This window comes from Myxocyprinus asiaticus, chromosome 39 (genome assembly GCF_019703515.2).
Source record: "Myxocyprinus asiaticus isolate MX2 ecotype Aquarium Trade chromosome 39, UBuf_Myxa_2, whole genome shotgun sequence".
Lineage (NCBI taxonomy): Eukaryota > Metazoa > Chordata > Actinopteri > Cypriniformes > Catostomidae > Myxocyprinus > Myxocyprinus asiaticus.
In genome coordinates this window covers 25,838,481-25,853,872 of record NC_059382.1, presented here as the reverse complement: position 1 = coordinate 25,853,872, position 15,392 = coordinate 25,838,481, and the positions used below count along the sequence as shown (strand labels likewise).

At 38.9% G+C, this 15,392-nt stretch overlaps 2 protein-coding genes across 3 annotated transcripts; one reads left to right on the top strand and one right to left on the bottom strand.

Annotated features, from left to right (window-relative positions):
- Positions 1–4,501: 4,501 nt before the first annotated feature.
- LOC127429548 (F-box only protein 46-like) lies at positions 4,502–10,596 on the top strand. Of its 2 annotated transcripts, XR_007895307.1 has the most exons (3): positions 4,502–4,877; positions 7,561–10,041; positions 10,330–10,596. XR_007895307.1 is itself a non-coding variant. In XM_051678661.1 (2 exons), exon 2 carries the CDS (start codon positions 7,678–7,680, stop codon positions 9,682–9,684), a length of 2,007 nt encoding a protein of 668 aa, XP_051534621.1. In that variant the 5' UTR covers positions 4,502–4,877; positions 7,561–7,677; the 3' UTR covers positions 9,685–10,596. The 2 variants fall into 2 exon arrangements, 1 of the variants encoding a protein (XP_051534621.1); XM_051678661.1 differs by having other exon boundaries at positions 7,561–10,596.
- A 129-nt stretch (positions 10,597–10,725) lies between these two features.
- Positions 10,726–15,076, bottom strand: LOC127429582 (sodium/glucose cotransporter 2-like). The gene is made up of 5 exons (XM_051678705.1): positions 15,058–15,076; positions 14,600–14,942; positions 14,209–14,418; positions 13,996–14,127; positions 10,726–11,116 (listed from the first exon to the last, which is right to left on the bottom strand). The coding sequence occupies exons 2-5, from the start codon at positions 14,697–14,699 to the stop codon at positions 10,905–10,907; spliced, it is 654 nt and encodes a 217-aa protein (XP_051534665.1). The 5' UTR covers positions 14,700–14,942; positions 15,058–15,076; the 3' UTR covers positions 10,726–10,904.
- Between the last annotated feature and the right edge of the window lie 316 nt (positions 15,077–15,392).

Below are 15,392 nucleotides of genomic sequence, written 5' to 3'. Positions count from 1 at the left end.
AAACAGCCAATGTCAACATTAGAGGGCTTGTACTGTATTCTATTCATTCTACATATTTTACTGTAATAACTAGTTGAGTGGTTATTGCAATTTAATTACAATGTAATTTAAGAGTACCAACTACCAAATGTGTGTTGGTTCCTTATGATGAAGATGGCTGCAATTATTTTCCTGTACCTGAACAAGCTGTGATGCATTAAAAATTCTCTGGAAAGAACAAGCTTTCGCATCTCTTTCAGTATATGTCAATCAATTGCACTACACCTAATCTAAATGGAACCTTACAATAAGACAATACTACTTCATTTCATAAATGGGCTCTGCATTTTCAACCATTTCAATTTTAAATATTCCTTCTATTTTTCCTTTTACTATTATTCTTTCTTTCTACTGTATTTTTACTCTACCCTTATAAATATGTTTAAAACTTGTCTAAAAACACACTTGTTCTCTGCAGCCTTTGCAACCTCATAACGGTCACTGTGTGCTGTACAGACCCTATTATGAGTTTCTCTTTTGAGTTCTTATGTGTTTTAAGTATATATAAAAAAATGTCTTGTAAGTTTGCTTTTAATGTACAACACTTTGGTCTACTGTAGTTTTTAAAGTGCTTTATAAATACATTTTAATGGAATTTATTTAATTGAATATTTATTTATTTATTTTTTGGCAGTCTAAAATAATTTTCCAGATTATTCTTGAGAAACCGTAACAAGGCTTATGCTTTTTCAAGCACTGTCTCTGCCATCCAAAAGTTTGTTAAACCATTAAGCTTCAAAGACTCACATCACAAATCTTTTCCATGACTTATAATGCATTTCTGTCAAACATGAGCATTTTTCAGTATGGTGTGGAATCTGTGGATAGTAATACAGGATGTGGTACTCAACTTCCCAGCAACGCACCGTCCGGAGCATTAATAAATGTTGTGAATATTGAGGTCTATTTGTCTGTAAACAACATAAATGATGAATTCAATTAATAGTGCCTGCTTTCACATTGTGATGCATCAACATTAATCAGCATTTATTTAAGAGTAGATCCAAACTGATTATGACTCATTGTGCTGTTCGATTCATGTCAAGAGGAAGATATATGTATTCACGTAGAACCGTTTCTGTCTGATGTGTTTATGGAAATTTTAAGTGTACATTTTAAGGCTTTCACATGTCACTGGTAATCTCATATAAATGACAACATAAGCAAATAATTTTAATGGTGTATTAGTATTAATTGTAATTGTTTTATTATTAATGGACCACAGAGGTTTAGTGCAGATAATTGAGGATCAAAGATGAAAGAAATGTAACATTTTACAGCAAATATGGACAACACAGTTTAGAGTTAAACACATTTAATGTGCAAAGTAGAAAATCAAAATGAGTAAAAGAAATAACTTTTACCATATTTTTCACACAATGTAACACTGAAAAAATGTGTTTAGAATTACACAATACTAACTGCACTTAACCAGTTGTGTAGTTTTAAATGAAAAGGTGTGTACAGTAGCCTACAGCCACTCCCTATATGCCAACCCGTTCTCATTCCCTGCAGAAGCCATCCGCGTCTGCATAATGACGCCAAATATGCCCCGGCGTCCTCTCATTGAAGCGGTGAGAAACTCTGTTGTTTTCAACGAGAGTTGAATATTATTTTGTGTGCTTAACCTCAATGTTTTATAATACTAATAAATATATTAGTGTGATATTACATTATACAACCATATATAATATTTTAGATCCCTAACCCAACCCCATTTCTAAACCTAACCGATAATCAACAATATAAAATGTGAAAGAGACACTTAGATATTCATAATTTGATATACATTACACTATTTATAGATATTTATAAGCACCCAACCACACATTTATGCCTAAACTCATCCAGTTCTCAGCAACAGAGAAGACGTAACAAGCAGATAAAATTACAATCACGATCACTATAATAATATTCCAAACCATACGATGGCATTGTGTGTGTAGCAGAGTGAAACTGAAGGTTTTAATCGGTAAAAATATTCCCCTTCCGTGAAGGCATCCTGATCCTGTGTCATCCTGATTCTACCGGCTCGTCTCATTAAAATAATTCAAGTACAACCGAACTTGAGGTCGTTGTAATCGATCAGAGCCAATGGTCAATACTTGAGCTCGTGACAAACGGTCACAAGATGCACGAGAGCCAATGGTATAATCAATGAGTCTCTGATGTCAAACCTGTGTCATTATGCTTGAGGCAGCAAACTTTGAATGTGTTATAATGAAACTTGTGCAGGATGTGTACAGAGAGATTAAACAGACAGATAAACAACAGATCAAATATTAACCACTGTGAATACATGTTGCTGATTTCAAATTAAATGAAAATCATACCCCCAATATATCACGATGACAAAGTTGAACCCCAAAGTATAATTAAACGATGCTAAAATTCTGGTGCCCATTGCGTCGGTCAGTTGACGTCAAAGGTCTCTCGTTGAAAAGAACCCACTTGCTGGATGATTTGTAAAACTGACGCCAGAGGGCGCTTTTGGCGTCTGTGGATTGACGTGCTGGGCTCTTGCACAAGCATCAGTCTTTGACACCTTGGGTGAGAACATGTTGTATATGCATATTACACAGTGTGCATAGGGCACAACTTCCTAGGGGACCACCATCTTAACCTAGGGGGACACCAGAAACTCCACCGGCTGCTCTTACTCACAAGTTATATGTTATTCAAGGCCTTGCGCTCGCACTTTCACCTTGCGCTTGCACCGCGCCTCACAACTTTTGCACCTCGCCTTGCACCCCCCCAGTGCCCCCCAAAGAATAATCTCTAATATTCTGGGTGGGCCTGGGTCTACTTTGGGTGGGCCCAGGCCCACAGCCCACCTTTGGCTACACCACTGCTACCAACAATAATCTTCTAAGAACAACAACAAAAACCGCACGTGTTTTATGGGACAGAACAGGCCCAATGTCCCCTGATGAGTGGTGATGAGATGGAGGAGACAGGACATTCCTGACAAGCAAAGAGGGGTAACTGCATGAGGCAGTCAGTAACAATAAATTAGCACATATATAGCATACAATACATACATACATACATACATATATATATATATATATATATATATATATATATATATATATATATATATATATATATATATAATAACTTAAAACAAATATCTGAAGTGTTATGGTCAAAATATTTATCCAATAATTTTGTAATGTTGTACTGTATGGCATGTGAACAAAACACCCATCCATCCAAGATATATGACTTCTAGCATGTGAGGAGGCTATATTTTCCTGGGCAGACTGTCGGATGGGAGAAAAGTTATTTAAACAATGAAGCAACTGCGCAAAACTGTTTTTCATCAGTTTAAACATTTAAATGCATCCCAACACAAGGAATCTAATTTAATATCATGTTTCATATCTGTTTCATTCATTTGTTCATTTATTTATTTCCCCTCAAAAATTTCACTTTCTAAATGTCACAAAATGTTTTCATCAATGTACACCGATCAGCCACAACATTAAAACCACCTGCCTAATATTATGTAGGTCTCCCTCGTGCCACCAAAACAGCGTCAACCCGCATCTCATAATAGCATTCTGAGATGATATTCTTCTCACCACAATTGTACAGAGCGGTTATCTGAGTTACCATAGACTTTATCAGTTCGAACCAGTCTGGTCATTCTCCGTTGACCTTTCTCATCAACAAGGCATTTCCGTCCACAGAACTGCCGCTCACTGGATGTTTTTTGTTTTTGGCACCATTCTGAGAAAATTCTAGAGACTGTTGTGTGTGAAAATCCCAGGAGATCAGCAGTTACAGAAATACTCAAACCAGCCCATCTGGCACCAACAATCATCCATGTGATTATCTAATCAGCCAATCATGTGGCTGCAGTGCATAAAATCATGCAGATACGGGTCAGGAGCTTCAGTTAATGTTCACATCAACCATCAGAATGGGGAAAGAATGTGATCTCAGTGATTTGGACCGTGGTATGATTGTTGGTGCCAGATGGGCTGGTTTGAGTATTTCTGTAACTGCTGATCTCCTGGGATTTTCACACACTGTCTCTAGAATTTACTCCGAATGGTGGTGGTACGAGGGGGACCTACACAATATTAGGCAGGTGGTTTTAATGTTGTGGCTGATCGGTGTATAGCAGTAATTATTTGCTGTATGTGCATTAACTGTTTTATGTTTATCTGTAAATCTCTTTACAAGTATGTGCATTATTAGACTTTAAAATTCTAATGTAAGCAGGGTCTATTTTCTGTGCATAAGAGTAAACAGGACCTAATTCTACATCTAAAATAACACCGCATCAACATGCATTGGGTTCATATAGACCTAATGAAAACAAAACGCAGTCCCACCATGATTTATGTCTACTGCTCAGATTTGACTTTTATGGGTGTAGAGACAGAGGGGGAGTCTGAACATCCATATATGGGCATACCATCAACTTTTGCTCCCCATTGGCTACAAGCGTTTTGCAGCTGCTTGTCAACAAAATGGCCTTCCTCAATTGCTATTCGAGGAACTATCAACTATTTTTATTGTGATGAAATGGCATTGAAACTCTAGTTAAAGAATAGGGACGACAATGTTAGCATAGTATTTATCAACATACCAGTGTTGATAAAGCAAGACGAATATTGGGATTTTTTGCTCCAATCTCGAGTTAGCTGACAAATGCTAGCAGCCTACCTGCAAAACCTCTGCGACCTCAGCTTTCATTTCTGTTTTTAAAGACACACAAAGACATCTGGAGGATTGTTTGTTTAAATTCAACTATATAACCACATATTGGATATAACAGTAAAGCTGTCGGAACGAAATCAGCGGAGTTCTTGTCCCAAAAGGAGGTAAGAGAAGACATAAATCTAGCAGTCCAGTTAGTGTTGTAGCTTGGCTAATTAGTTATTGTTGATGATCACAACAAGTTGTAAGGTTTGAAAACATTTATTACAGTCGAGTTACTGGAAACTTGTAGTGTGTGATTAAAATCATATGAACGTCAGCAAGCTGAGCTTTACATTTAATGTAGACAGCTTAGCTAAACAACATGTAACAACATGAGCGTTCAATACTGTAACTTTAGTGCAAAATATAACAGTATAAATGATCTCACTACCGATCATTAGGGCTGACAGGATTGTTAATTGAAACTGAAGCAGAGAAGTTAGTTAATTTCAGCTGTTAAAGCTGACTAGTAGCTAGCTGCTAATCAGTACTGTCAGATTAACTGCACTAAGTCAAACAAACCCAAAGGCGCTTTTTTTTTTTTTTTGTCTCTTTGGTGTTTTAAGATAACGATTTAATTTAAGTCATCAAAGTAAAACACTAACGATGTCTTTGTGTTTGCGAGTAGACAGGTCATGGTTCAACTCGACGAGCAGCAGGCCAAATGAACCGGACGAGAGCTGGAAAAAAAACAAACACTTTTTACAGATGCTATACATTTCAAAATAATTCACTTTTTATGTTTATTTTTGTTTTTTCTCTTTTCTTTTATGGTTCTGAAATGTAAAAATAGAACCATTTATAGGATCTGACTTTCTGGATATTTGCTGCAGTAGGGTTAATGAGACCTGTATCACCCATAGTGGGAAGATGTGCTACACTTTTATTCTGTTATTTGCTGTTTCTGAACGTTGGATCCGGTTTTAATTGCACCATTTTTTTTTCTTCCCAAAATGAACTGAATAATGTATTGTCATATTGACATTAAACATTGGCATAGTAATAGAAAACTAATAATTTATCTGTTTTGTCATTTATTAAAACTGCTATTCCGAAAATATTGGATATAGTCACGAGTGAATCATCTCTTCGACTTGCTTGTTCTGATTAGCTTTAGGTGTTGTCCAGTCCAGGGTCAGAAATTAAGGGGTGCTTGTGGCATAAATGCCCCAGAAATTCAAAATGTGGGGGCAAAAAAAAAAAAAAAAGCCCCAGTTTCTGATTTTTTATTTATTTATTCATAACATCTCATATATTTCTTAATATACTATTCTAAGCCTAGTTCTACACATTATCACATAAAATATGATTTGATGTTGATTTATCCAGTTTTATGGGTATGAGGTACTTCAGATTGAGAATTTATGTATGAATGAAATAAATTGATTAAAGTATTTGAATGAAAGTACAGAATATTATTTAATATGTTTAGAAAGAAATGCCCTTGTAAATGTAAACAGTCCCCCTGAAAATTAAATCCATGGGGAAATTATTGCCCCTTTATCGAAAAGGTCATTTCTGACACTAGTCCAGTCATCAAATCTTTGTATACTAAATACATTTTTGCCCATTGCCACGAAAATAACATTATCCTTGTTCGGCATAGGATTTTTTTCTTTATAGTACTTATAATGAACCAGTTTAATGTGTCATCAATTAAAGGAAATTTATTGAAAACCGCTCACGTCCTTGATATATTATTCTGGAAGTTTACTGTTATTACTGTTTTTTTTTTCTTCTTGTTTTATCAAATTACTTTCTGTTTCTCTATGCATCGGTTATATATGTTGTGTCATCTTTCAAAAAAAAAAAAAAAAAAAGCTTTTAGAATGTTGTGGGCTTAAAATAGCAACTTGAATTTTAAAAAGCATTGCCCATTGGAAACACTGGAACATTGAAACACTTGATGTAAGGAGCTAGTTTGTATTTTTTACCTCTGATTATCAGTAGAGAGGAAAGAGCAGTGTGCAGGTGTTATTTGATTATGGTAAAGGCTTGAAAGCTCATTTGCTTCAGATGTGAAATAAAGTCAACTGTACTTACCATATGTGTTGCATGCAATGGGATTTGCCAGATGTGGTGTTTTACATAACCACATTCAACAAAGGCTAAGATAACACTTGTGGAGAAGATTACAGCTTTGCCAGCACCTAGTTACATGCTCACGTCTGTTCATATTAGCTGGAATAATTAGTCAATTTAGTGGACTATTAAAATCCATTGACATTTCAGTCATTTCATTAATATAATTGATTGTAGCCTGTCAGCGCAACCTTATGCTTTGTCTTCCTGGCCCTGTGCCAAAGTGCAGTAGAACGGCAATATTGTTTCTGATGAGTCTTCAGATCTGTAAAAAATGGCTTGAATCTTCAAGTAGCAGTTCTGTACATGAAACGTATGCACATATTTTAAAGTTAGCAAACAATTCTGTACAACACTTTTTGGAGTGTGAGTTGGAGCTGGCATGCTATATAAACTATTTCAACAACATTTGAAATCTGAAGTTGGTGTTTTTTACCCTCTTAAATTAGCTTTTTTAATTTTTACATTTAACTTAAACCTTTGAATTCTTCTTTTCATTAACATATTCTAATCTGAAGCAATGTGCTGGTTGTAAAATTCTGTGGCACAGAAACACTACATACAGGAAAAAGCTACATATACGTTACTAAGAGACATCCTTTTCATCGACAGACCCTTGTATCTTAATATAATTACCTACATTTTTTTAAATAAATATCAAGCTGAACAGGTATAATATAATATGAATTATTTATTCTGAATTCTCTCTCTCTTTTTTTTTAGTCCTCAGATGGAGTGATATGTCCAGCTGGAACCTGCAGACCTAAACCGAGAGAATGAGTGGTGAAGTGCAAAGTAGCTGCCCAGCATAAAGGCAGGTATGCTCCCTGTGGGCTTACAATGAACCGTGACACCTTTTCCCACATCCGGCTGTGGTGCCCACGCCCCTTTGGCACCTACTCCCAGAATAAGCCATACAGCAATGGTACAATCCACAGCGGAACAACTACCACCCACTGCAAGGCAGACGATGCTGGGTTCACAACCATAGAGGCCAGTGGAGTCAGTGATGAGCAAGATGAGGATGTTGGCACTGAAAACACCCCACCAGCTTCATCTTCTACCCTGCTGGCTCCACCACTACCTGCATCCCCATCTCCCAGTGCACAGATGGAGGATGGCAGGGTACTGCTTGATACCTGGTATGTCATCAAACCAGGTAACACCAAGGAAAAAATTGCCTTCTTTGTAGCTCACCAGTGTAATGGGGCTGGAATTCCCAGGCCTAATGCCATGAAAGTGAAGGGAAACTGGGCTACGGATTGTACCAAGGCCAAGCGCCGTCGTCGCTGTTCCTCATATGACCCTCCCATTAGAGCTCAAAATGTTGCTATTGATGTACCTGCAGAATCCAACTTGGCAGAAGATGGTGTTGGAGTTAGTGAAACAGATCTGCTCTCTGTGGCTGAAATGGTGGCCCTTGTAGAACAGCGTACAGCTTTGGCTCTACAAGGTATGGTAGCTCATGGACAGACAAGTCCTTATACAGTCCATCAAAAACCGGTGGTAATACTCTCAGAACCCCATTCATCTGCACCAACTTCTCAGAGTGACTTTAATCAGCAGCAGCAGCAACAGCAGGAATCCAGACGGGTTGCTCAGGCTGTAGCACAGTTTGAGTCTCGGCAGCAAAATCTCGACAGTACAACTCTGCGGCCTGAGCTTAATGGTTCAGGAAGAGAACACATTCACACTGGAGAGTCTGTGGGTGGTGCTCCAAGCCATGGACGAGGGGAAGTACGGATTGCTTTTCGGGTGTCGAGTCTGGACCCTCGCACCCAATCTGAGCCTGTTGGCCGCCCCAAATGCATGTTTATGAGTTGTGGGGTCAGAGGGGGGCAAGCAGGAGCCAGGGGAAAAGAAAAGATCACTTGTGACCTCTACCAGCTGGTTAGTCCTTCATCTCGAGATCCAGGTGCCCTGCTGGCTGGCTCACCAAAGGCTGATCCCCTTGGTGAAGGCAACAGCGACAGGCCTCCCACCACAACGTCAGATCCTAACCAAGACCCTGCCATAGGAGAGAAGGCAGCAGGGGCTCGAGAACGGGTGACCGGCTTCCATGTCGAGGTTGTGGTCACCGGTGCTGTGGACCAATGTGTCTTCTATGGGAAAGACAGCACAGAGAATGTTCAAGAAGAGACTGTATGTTTTGCTTTGCCCAGTGGGGCCAATTCAACCGATGCCTCAGAGGACCCGCCACCTGGCCAGCTGTTCTTTCTACAGTCACCAGCTACTGAAGATGAAAGTTGCTCAGGGGTAAATAGTGGGATGCGGTCTTTAGACTGTGCAAACAACAACGGGCCTTTGGGGTCTACAGTTGAGAGGCCGGACTCTCCACTGGCTATTGTGGATGATTGTTCTGATCCTCCGTTGTGCCGCCTCTACCGTCATGTCTCCCATGACTTCCTTGAGATTCGCTTTCAGATCCAGCGGCTTCTGGAACCAAGGCAATATATGCTTTTGCTTCCAGACCACATAATGGTCAATATCTTCAGCTGCTTGCCCACCCGATCGCTAGCAGCTCTCAAGTGCACCTGCCATGATTTCAAGACCCTGATTGAGACCTATGGTGTACGCGCTACTGACTCTCGCTGGAACCAGGACCCGCTGTACCGTGATGACCCCTGCAAGCAGTGCAAGCGGCAGTATGAGAGGGGAGATGTGTCGCTTTGCCGCTGGCACCCTAAACCTTACCACCATGACTTGCCTTATGGACGCTCCTATTGGATGTGTTGTCGGCGCACAGACAAGGACACGCCTGGCTGTCGAGTTGGACTACATGATAACAACTGGGTACAGCCATGTGAGCTGGTTCAAGCCCGTGCCAAAAGAGACGATGGGAAGTAAAGGATTGAGTCGGGGGATTCTCATTTCTCTCCCTGCTCTCACTCTACTGAAACCTCAAGCCACTGTACTATTTATGGTTGAGCTCGCCTCTTCTATCTTAGCTTGTTAACCTTGCTATTATTGTCAGTATCAGTTTTTATCAGTGCACCATCCTTAATTCTCAGTACAACCTTGTGCAGACCAGTGTTCTCAAATATGAAAACGTGCTGGTTAAATGAGGTAGTCTGCTGCATGGGACTGATCTTTACATATACTTGTGAATTGGGTAGAAATTCGTATGGCTTGGCAATCTTCCAAGACCAGCTCTAAAGCTGACCCCAACCTTGCAAAGAAACTGCAGGCTAGACAGGAATTGTTGTGAGTATAATTTCAGGGGTTCTTGTCGTTTAATTTGCTGTCCCTTTGGTTGAAAGCATGCAAAATGATGTCACTTTACAAATACCTGATGTCACTTTGTAATCAACAGTTTGACTGCTTGTTAGTTTTTTGTGTGTGTGTGTGTGTGTGTGTGTGTGTGTGAGAATGTGAGTGAATAATATTTTTTTTTGTTTGACAACATTTTTTCCTCTCCCTCAAAATGATTTATGAAATCAACATTTATTTCTTGACCAAACATTTTCTCTTACCTATCTCTTTGCCTGCCAGGCTGTCTGTGTGCTTGTTGGTGGAGGCAGCCTTTGCCAAAGCAGTAATTAGCTTCATTTGGCTGTGAGATCAACAAGGAACAGGACAACTCAACACCTGATTCTAGCCTTAACCCTGTTTGTTCTGCTCATTCCATCAATCTGTGAAATCTTTCAAACAAAAACTTTGATGCTGATCCTTCTAATTTGGGAGACCGTTATAGGTTTCACTGTCAATCTGCTATTGGGAATCTTTGCCTCTAAAGTAAATAAAAGTTATTTAAAACTGGCATCTGTGTCTTCCCCATTTAAGTATTCAGAGTATTTCAAATCAACAGTCAAACATTTTTAATTAGATTTATTTTCATGAGTAATCCTGTTAAAACTTTTGTATTGAACAAAATCTACTTTGTGTATAGAGAAATGTACTTGAAATAGATGTCCTGGCTTTTAGCAAATTTGTATTTCCAGTGAGCCACTAAACACTCACATGTGGATAATAGGGATATGATTGGATAAAAAGATTCTGTAGTAGGCAGTATGTGAAGATTTCAAGGAGTTTACAAAGATATTATATGATACAGACACTGGATTCTCTCATGCATAGAAACCCCAACAATAAACCACTACAGACATCATTATTAGAGCATTAGCATTGACTAAGTTCTTCCACACTGTGTGTTTACTTATGTCAGGCAATTGTTTTGATGCCTCAGTCACTTCCTCTGTAGGCTCTGGAGCTTGAGTGTCATTTATGCCACAAAACCAGCCAATAATCTTCATAGTTATGGATTTGTCACCATGTTCATCTTGGGCAGAAAGCAAAGTATCAAATTATTTATCAGTTTGAGTATCTCAGAATACACTGAGAAAAAAGGTACTGTTTAAGGTAAAAGGGCCATCACTATGGTGGTACCTCTAGTTAAAATATATAACTTGTTTTGGGTACATACATTTGTGCTCAAAGGTTTGCATACCCTTGCAGAAATTGTGAAATTTTGGCATTGATTTTGAAAATATGACTGATCAAAACAAAACTGTCTTTTATGTAAGGATAGTGATCATATGAAGCCATTTATCATCACATAGTTGTTTGGCTCCTTTTTAAATCATAATGATAACAGAAATCACCCAAATGGCCCTGATCAAAAGTTTACATACCCTTGAATGTTTGGCCCACACACAGGTTTAAATGGCAATTAAAGGTTAATTTCCCACACCTGTGGCTTTTTAAATTGCAATTAGTGTCTGTTTATAAATAGTCAATGAGTTTGTTAGCGTTCACGTGGATGCACTGAGCAGGCTAGATACTGAGCCATGGGGAGCAGAAAAGAACTGTCAAAAGACCTGCGTAACAAGGTAATGGAACTTTATAAAGATGGAAAAGGATATAAAAAGATATCCAAAGCCTTGAAAATGCCAGTCAGTACTGTTCAATCACTTATTAAGAAGTGGAAAATTCGGGGATCTCTTGATACCAAGCCAAGGTCAGGTAGACCAAGAAAGATTTCAGCCACAACTGCCAGAAGAATTGTTCGGGATACAAAGAAAAACCCACAGGTAACCTCAGGAGAAATACAGGCTGCTCTGGAAAAAGACGGTGTGGTTGTTTCAAGAAGCACAATATGATGATACTTGAACAAAAATGAGCTACATGGTTGAGTTGCCAGACAGAAGCCTTTACTGCGCCAATGCCACAAAAAAGCGCGGTTACAATATGCCCGACAACACCTTGACACGCCTCACAACTTCTGGCACACTGTAATTTGGAGTGACGCGACCGAAATAGAGCTTTATGGTCACAACCATAAGCGCTATGTTTGGAGAGGGGTCAACAAGGCCTATAGTGAAAAGAATACATCCCCACTGTGAAGCATGGTGGTGGCTCACTGATGTTTTGGGGGTGTATGAGCTCTAAAATTGATGGCAAGATGAATGCAGCATGTTATCAGAAAATACTGGCAGACAATTTGCATTCTTCTGCATGAAAGCTGCACATGGGACGCTCTTGGACTTTCCAGTACGACAATGACCCTAAGCACAAGGCCAAGTTGACCCTCCAGTGGTTAAAGCAGAAAAAGGTGAAGGTTCTGGAGTGGCCATCACAGTCTCCTGACCTTAATATCATCGAGCCACTCTGGGGAGATCTCAAACGTGCGATTCATGCAAGACGACCAAAGACTTTGCATGACCTGGAGGCATTTTGCCAAGACGAATGGGCAGATATACCACCTGCAAGAATTTCGGGCCTCATAGACAACTATTACAAAAGATGCACTCTGTCATTTATCTAAAGGGGTTAATAAACAGTATTAAAAACTAAGGGTATGCAGACTTTTGAACAGGGGTCATTTAATTTTTTTCTTTGTTGCCATGTTTTGTTTTATGATTGTGCCATTCTGTTATAACCTACAGTTGAATCTGAATCCCATAAGAAATAAAAGAAATGTGTTTTGCCTGCTCACTCATGTTTTCTTTAAAAAGGGTACATATATTACTAATTCTCCAAGGGTGTGCAAACTTTTGAGCACAACTGTAATTGTACCTTAAAGGTGCTGTAAGTGATTTTATTCATGGAAAGGTATGCAAAAAAATTTGCCTAGTTTCTGAGAGATATTAATGATATAAGCATCCTGAGCTATCTCACCGTTCTCTGTGACAGCTCTAGACTCTCTAAACAGCAAACAAAAAAGTGTCCGCAGGCCCTGACGATTTCTGCCTGTCAATCATTTTGCGCATTCTCATAGTGTTGTAGTTGTAGTGAAATATTGAGGCTTCATGCCATTTTTATGCCATGTTTTTCATAACTGTTGTCAGTCGAGGGTGCCATTTTGCTTCTGTTGTGTTTGACAACCCTGGGGTGACGCTTTTTTGTTTGCTGTTGGTGACAACGATGTCTTTGATGTGAGGGGTTTTGGAGAGAGTGGGGGCATGGCTAATTCAACGGCACAGCTCATGAAAGTTCCAGAATGGCAGAAAACAGTTACAGCACCTTTAAGGACCTATTGAGTACCTTTAAAGTTAGATATGTATGTTTTGTTCCTCTGTCTCCTTAAAGGTGCTGTAAGCGATTTTAGCATTCTGAAGCATTCATGTGACTGTTTAATTAGCCATGCCCCCTCATTCCAAAACCCCACACTCCAAAGATAATTTTGAGAGCAAAAGAGCAGCATTGTTTGTTCCTATGGCTGTCAAATTCAACAGTGGCACAATAGCGCCCTCAACTGACAAACATTGTGAATCATGGCATCAATGATCCACTTCAAATACAACACCATGAGCACAAGCAAAATGATTGTCAATGTCCCTGGTCACATTTTTGTTTGCTGTTTACAAAGTCTACAGCCATCACAGCTGTGAGATATCGCAGGACACTTATTTCATTTATATCTTTAAGGGAGTTGGAACTTTTTTTGCATACTTTTCCATGAAAAAATCGTTTATAGTACCTTAAAAGATCACAAATACTGTATGTACCCAAAACAAGGGTACCACCCCAGTGATGACCTTGTACCTTAAACTGTACCTTTTATGAGTGTATCAGTAAAAAAAATAAAAAATTTGCCCAAAAATATCCTTTTTATTTACTGATTATATTATTGGCATCCAGAAATGTTACTCTCAAAAGTACACTTTCATACAGAAGATAATTTCCTGCAATAAAGGATAATTGAGCATGATATCTTACTTTCATCCTCATATATTACGACCTTTTCTTTTTCATCTGCCTCTCTTTGAGCTTGTCTTCCTCGTTCTTGCTCTTCCCAGTCCAGATCGATCCTTCTTTTGAATAGCATAAGCTGAAGACAAGGCGATGAAGCTTGACAAAGAGAATGAGGTGAATGTAATTAGTAAAGAGGGGGCCTCATAAGCAGTTTTTGCAGCTGTTAAAAAAACTTACGTGTTTGTCTTCTATGGGTGGAATGTTGTAGCTTATGATTAGCACCAGAATAGCAGTGCAGAAGAAGAGCAGCACTGCAAAGTAAAGGTAATGAACTCCACAAGTTTTGGGCAGTTGGAGGGAAAGAGGCAGCTTCCCGAGCATATGCAACTCTGGTACCATGTGACACAGACCCATAACGAGTCCTCCCATTAGGTCCCAGAAAGCCCCCTGAGGAACAAAAGTGAGGATGAAGGATCTTAACTCTTAATTCAAGGAACATAACAATATGACCTCTTATTAAAGGCAATTCTATGTAGAACAAAATTAAATGTTCTCAACTGAGATGACGGTTGGAGATGTGGTGGCTAATGTATGTGTTCATGTGTTTTTTATTTTTATTTTTTTATACCTGTGACAGTATAGAGTGCTGTTATGCAAAGCAAGGCAATCACTGCAACATAGATGTTCCATCCAAGAGCTTGCTGTATAAAAACGGCTCCTGAGAACATATTAACTTAAATTCAGTAAAAAGGAGAACATATACAGAGGGTGTATGTAGGTACATTTTCTTTTGTAGAGTACAAAATCAGCACATTACAATTCTTCAGTAAGGTTCATAGTGATGTTTTTGATATGGATATGTGTTTATACTTACAGAAATCTTTGTAAAGGAAAAGTGAAATGACAGAGAGGTACAAACTAATTCTAGTACCTCCAGATCTTTTTTTGAGGTACTGTGGCATTGTAATCACCTTTCGGGAAAACAGAGATAGGGAATTATAAATAATAATTCTCCTTTCAAACACATACAGTAAAAGCCTTACTATTCAAACAAACTTTCATCGAACATTATGGTAATGAACATACCCCTGCTGTTAAATAAGCAGGGACAAACATGCAGCCCAACAGCAGAACAATAAATAAGGCCTGTAAATCAGAGCAGGTGTTAAGAACATCAGCATCCATAAATGACTTGGATCAAGATCTCACTGAAATGACACAATGATGAAGGATATATTTTATACGATTATTCAAGGTCTTGTCCGAGAGCATGATCCGGCTTACATTCCATTCAAACCTGCCAACAGCAATTCCACTTGCAGCTGCTGTAACGGCAAGGCCAACAAATGGCCACTGCCAATGTTGCTCGCAAAAAGAGATGGTCCCACCTGTGTGTGTAGTGTGGGTGAAATATGAAAGTT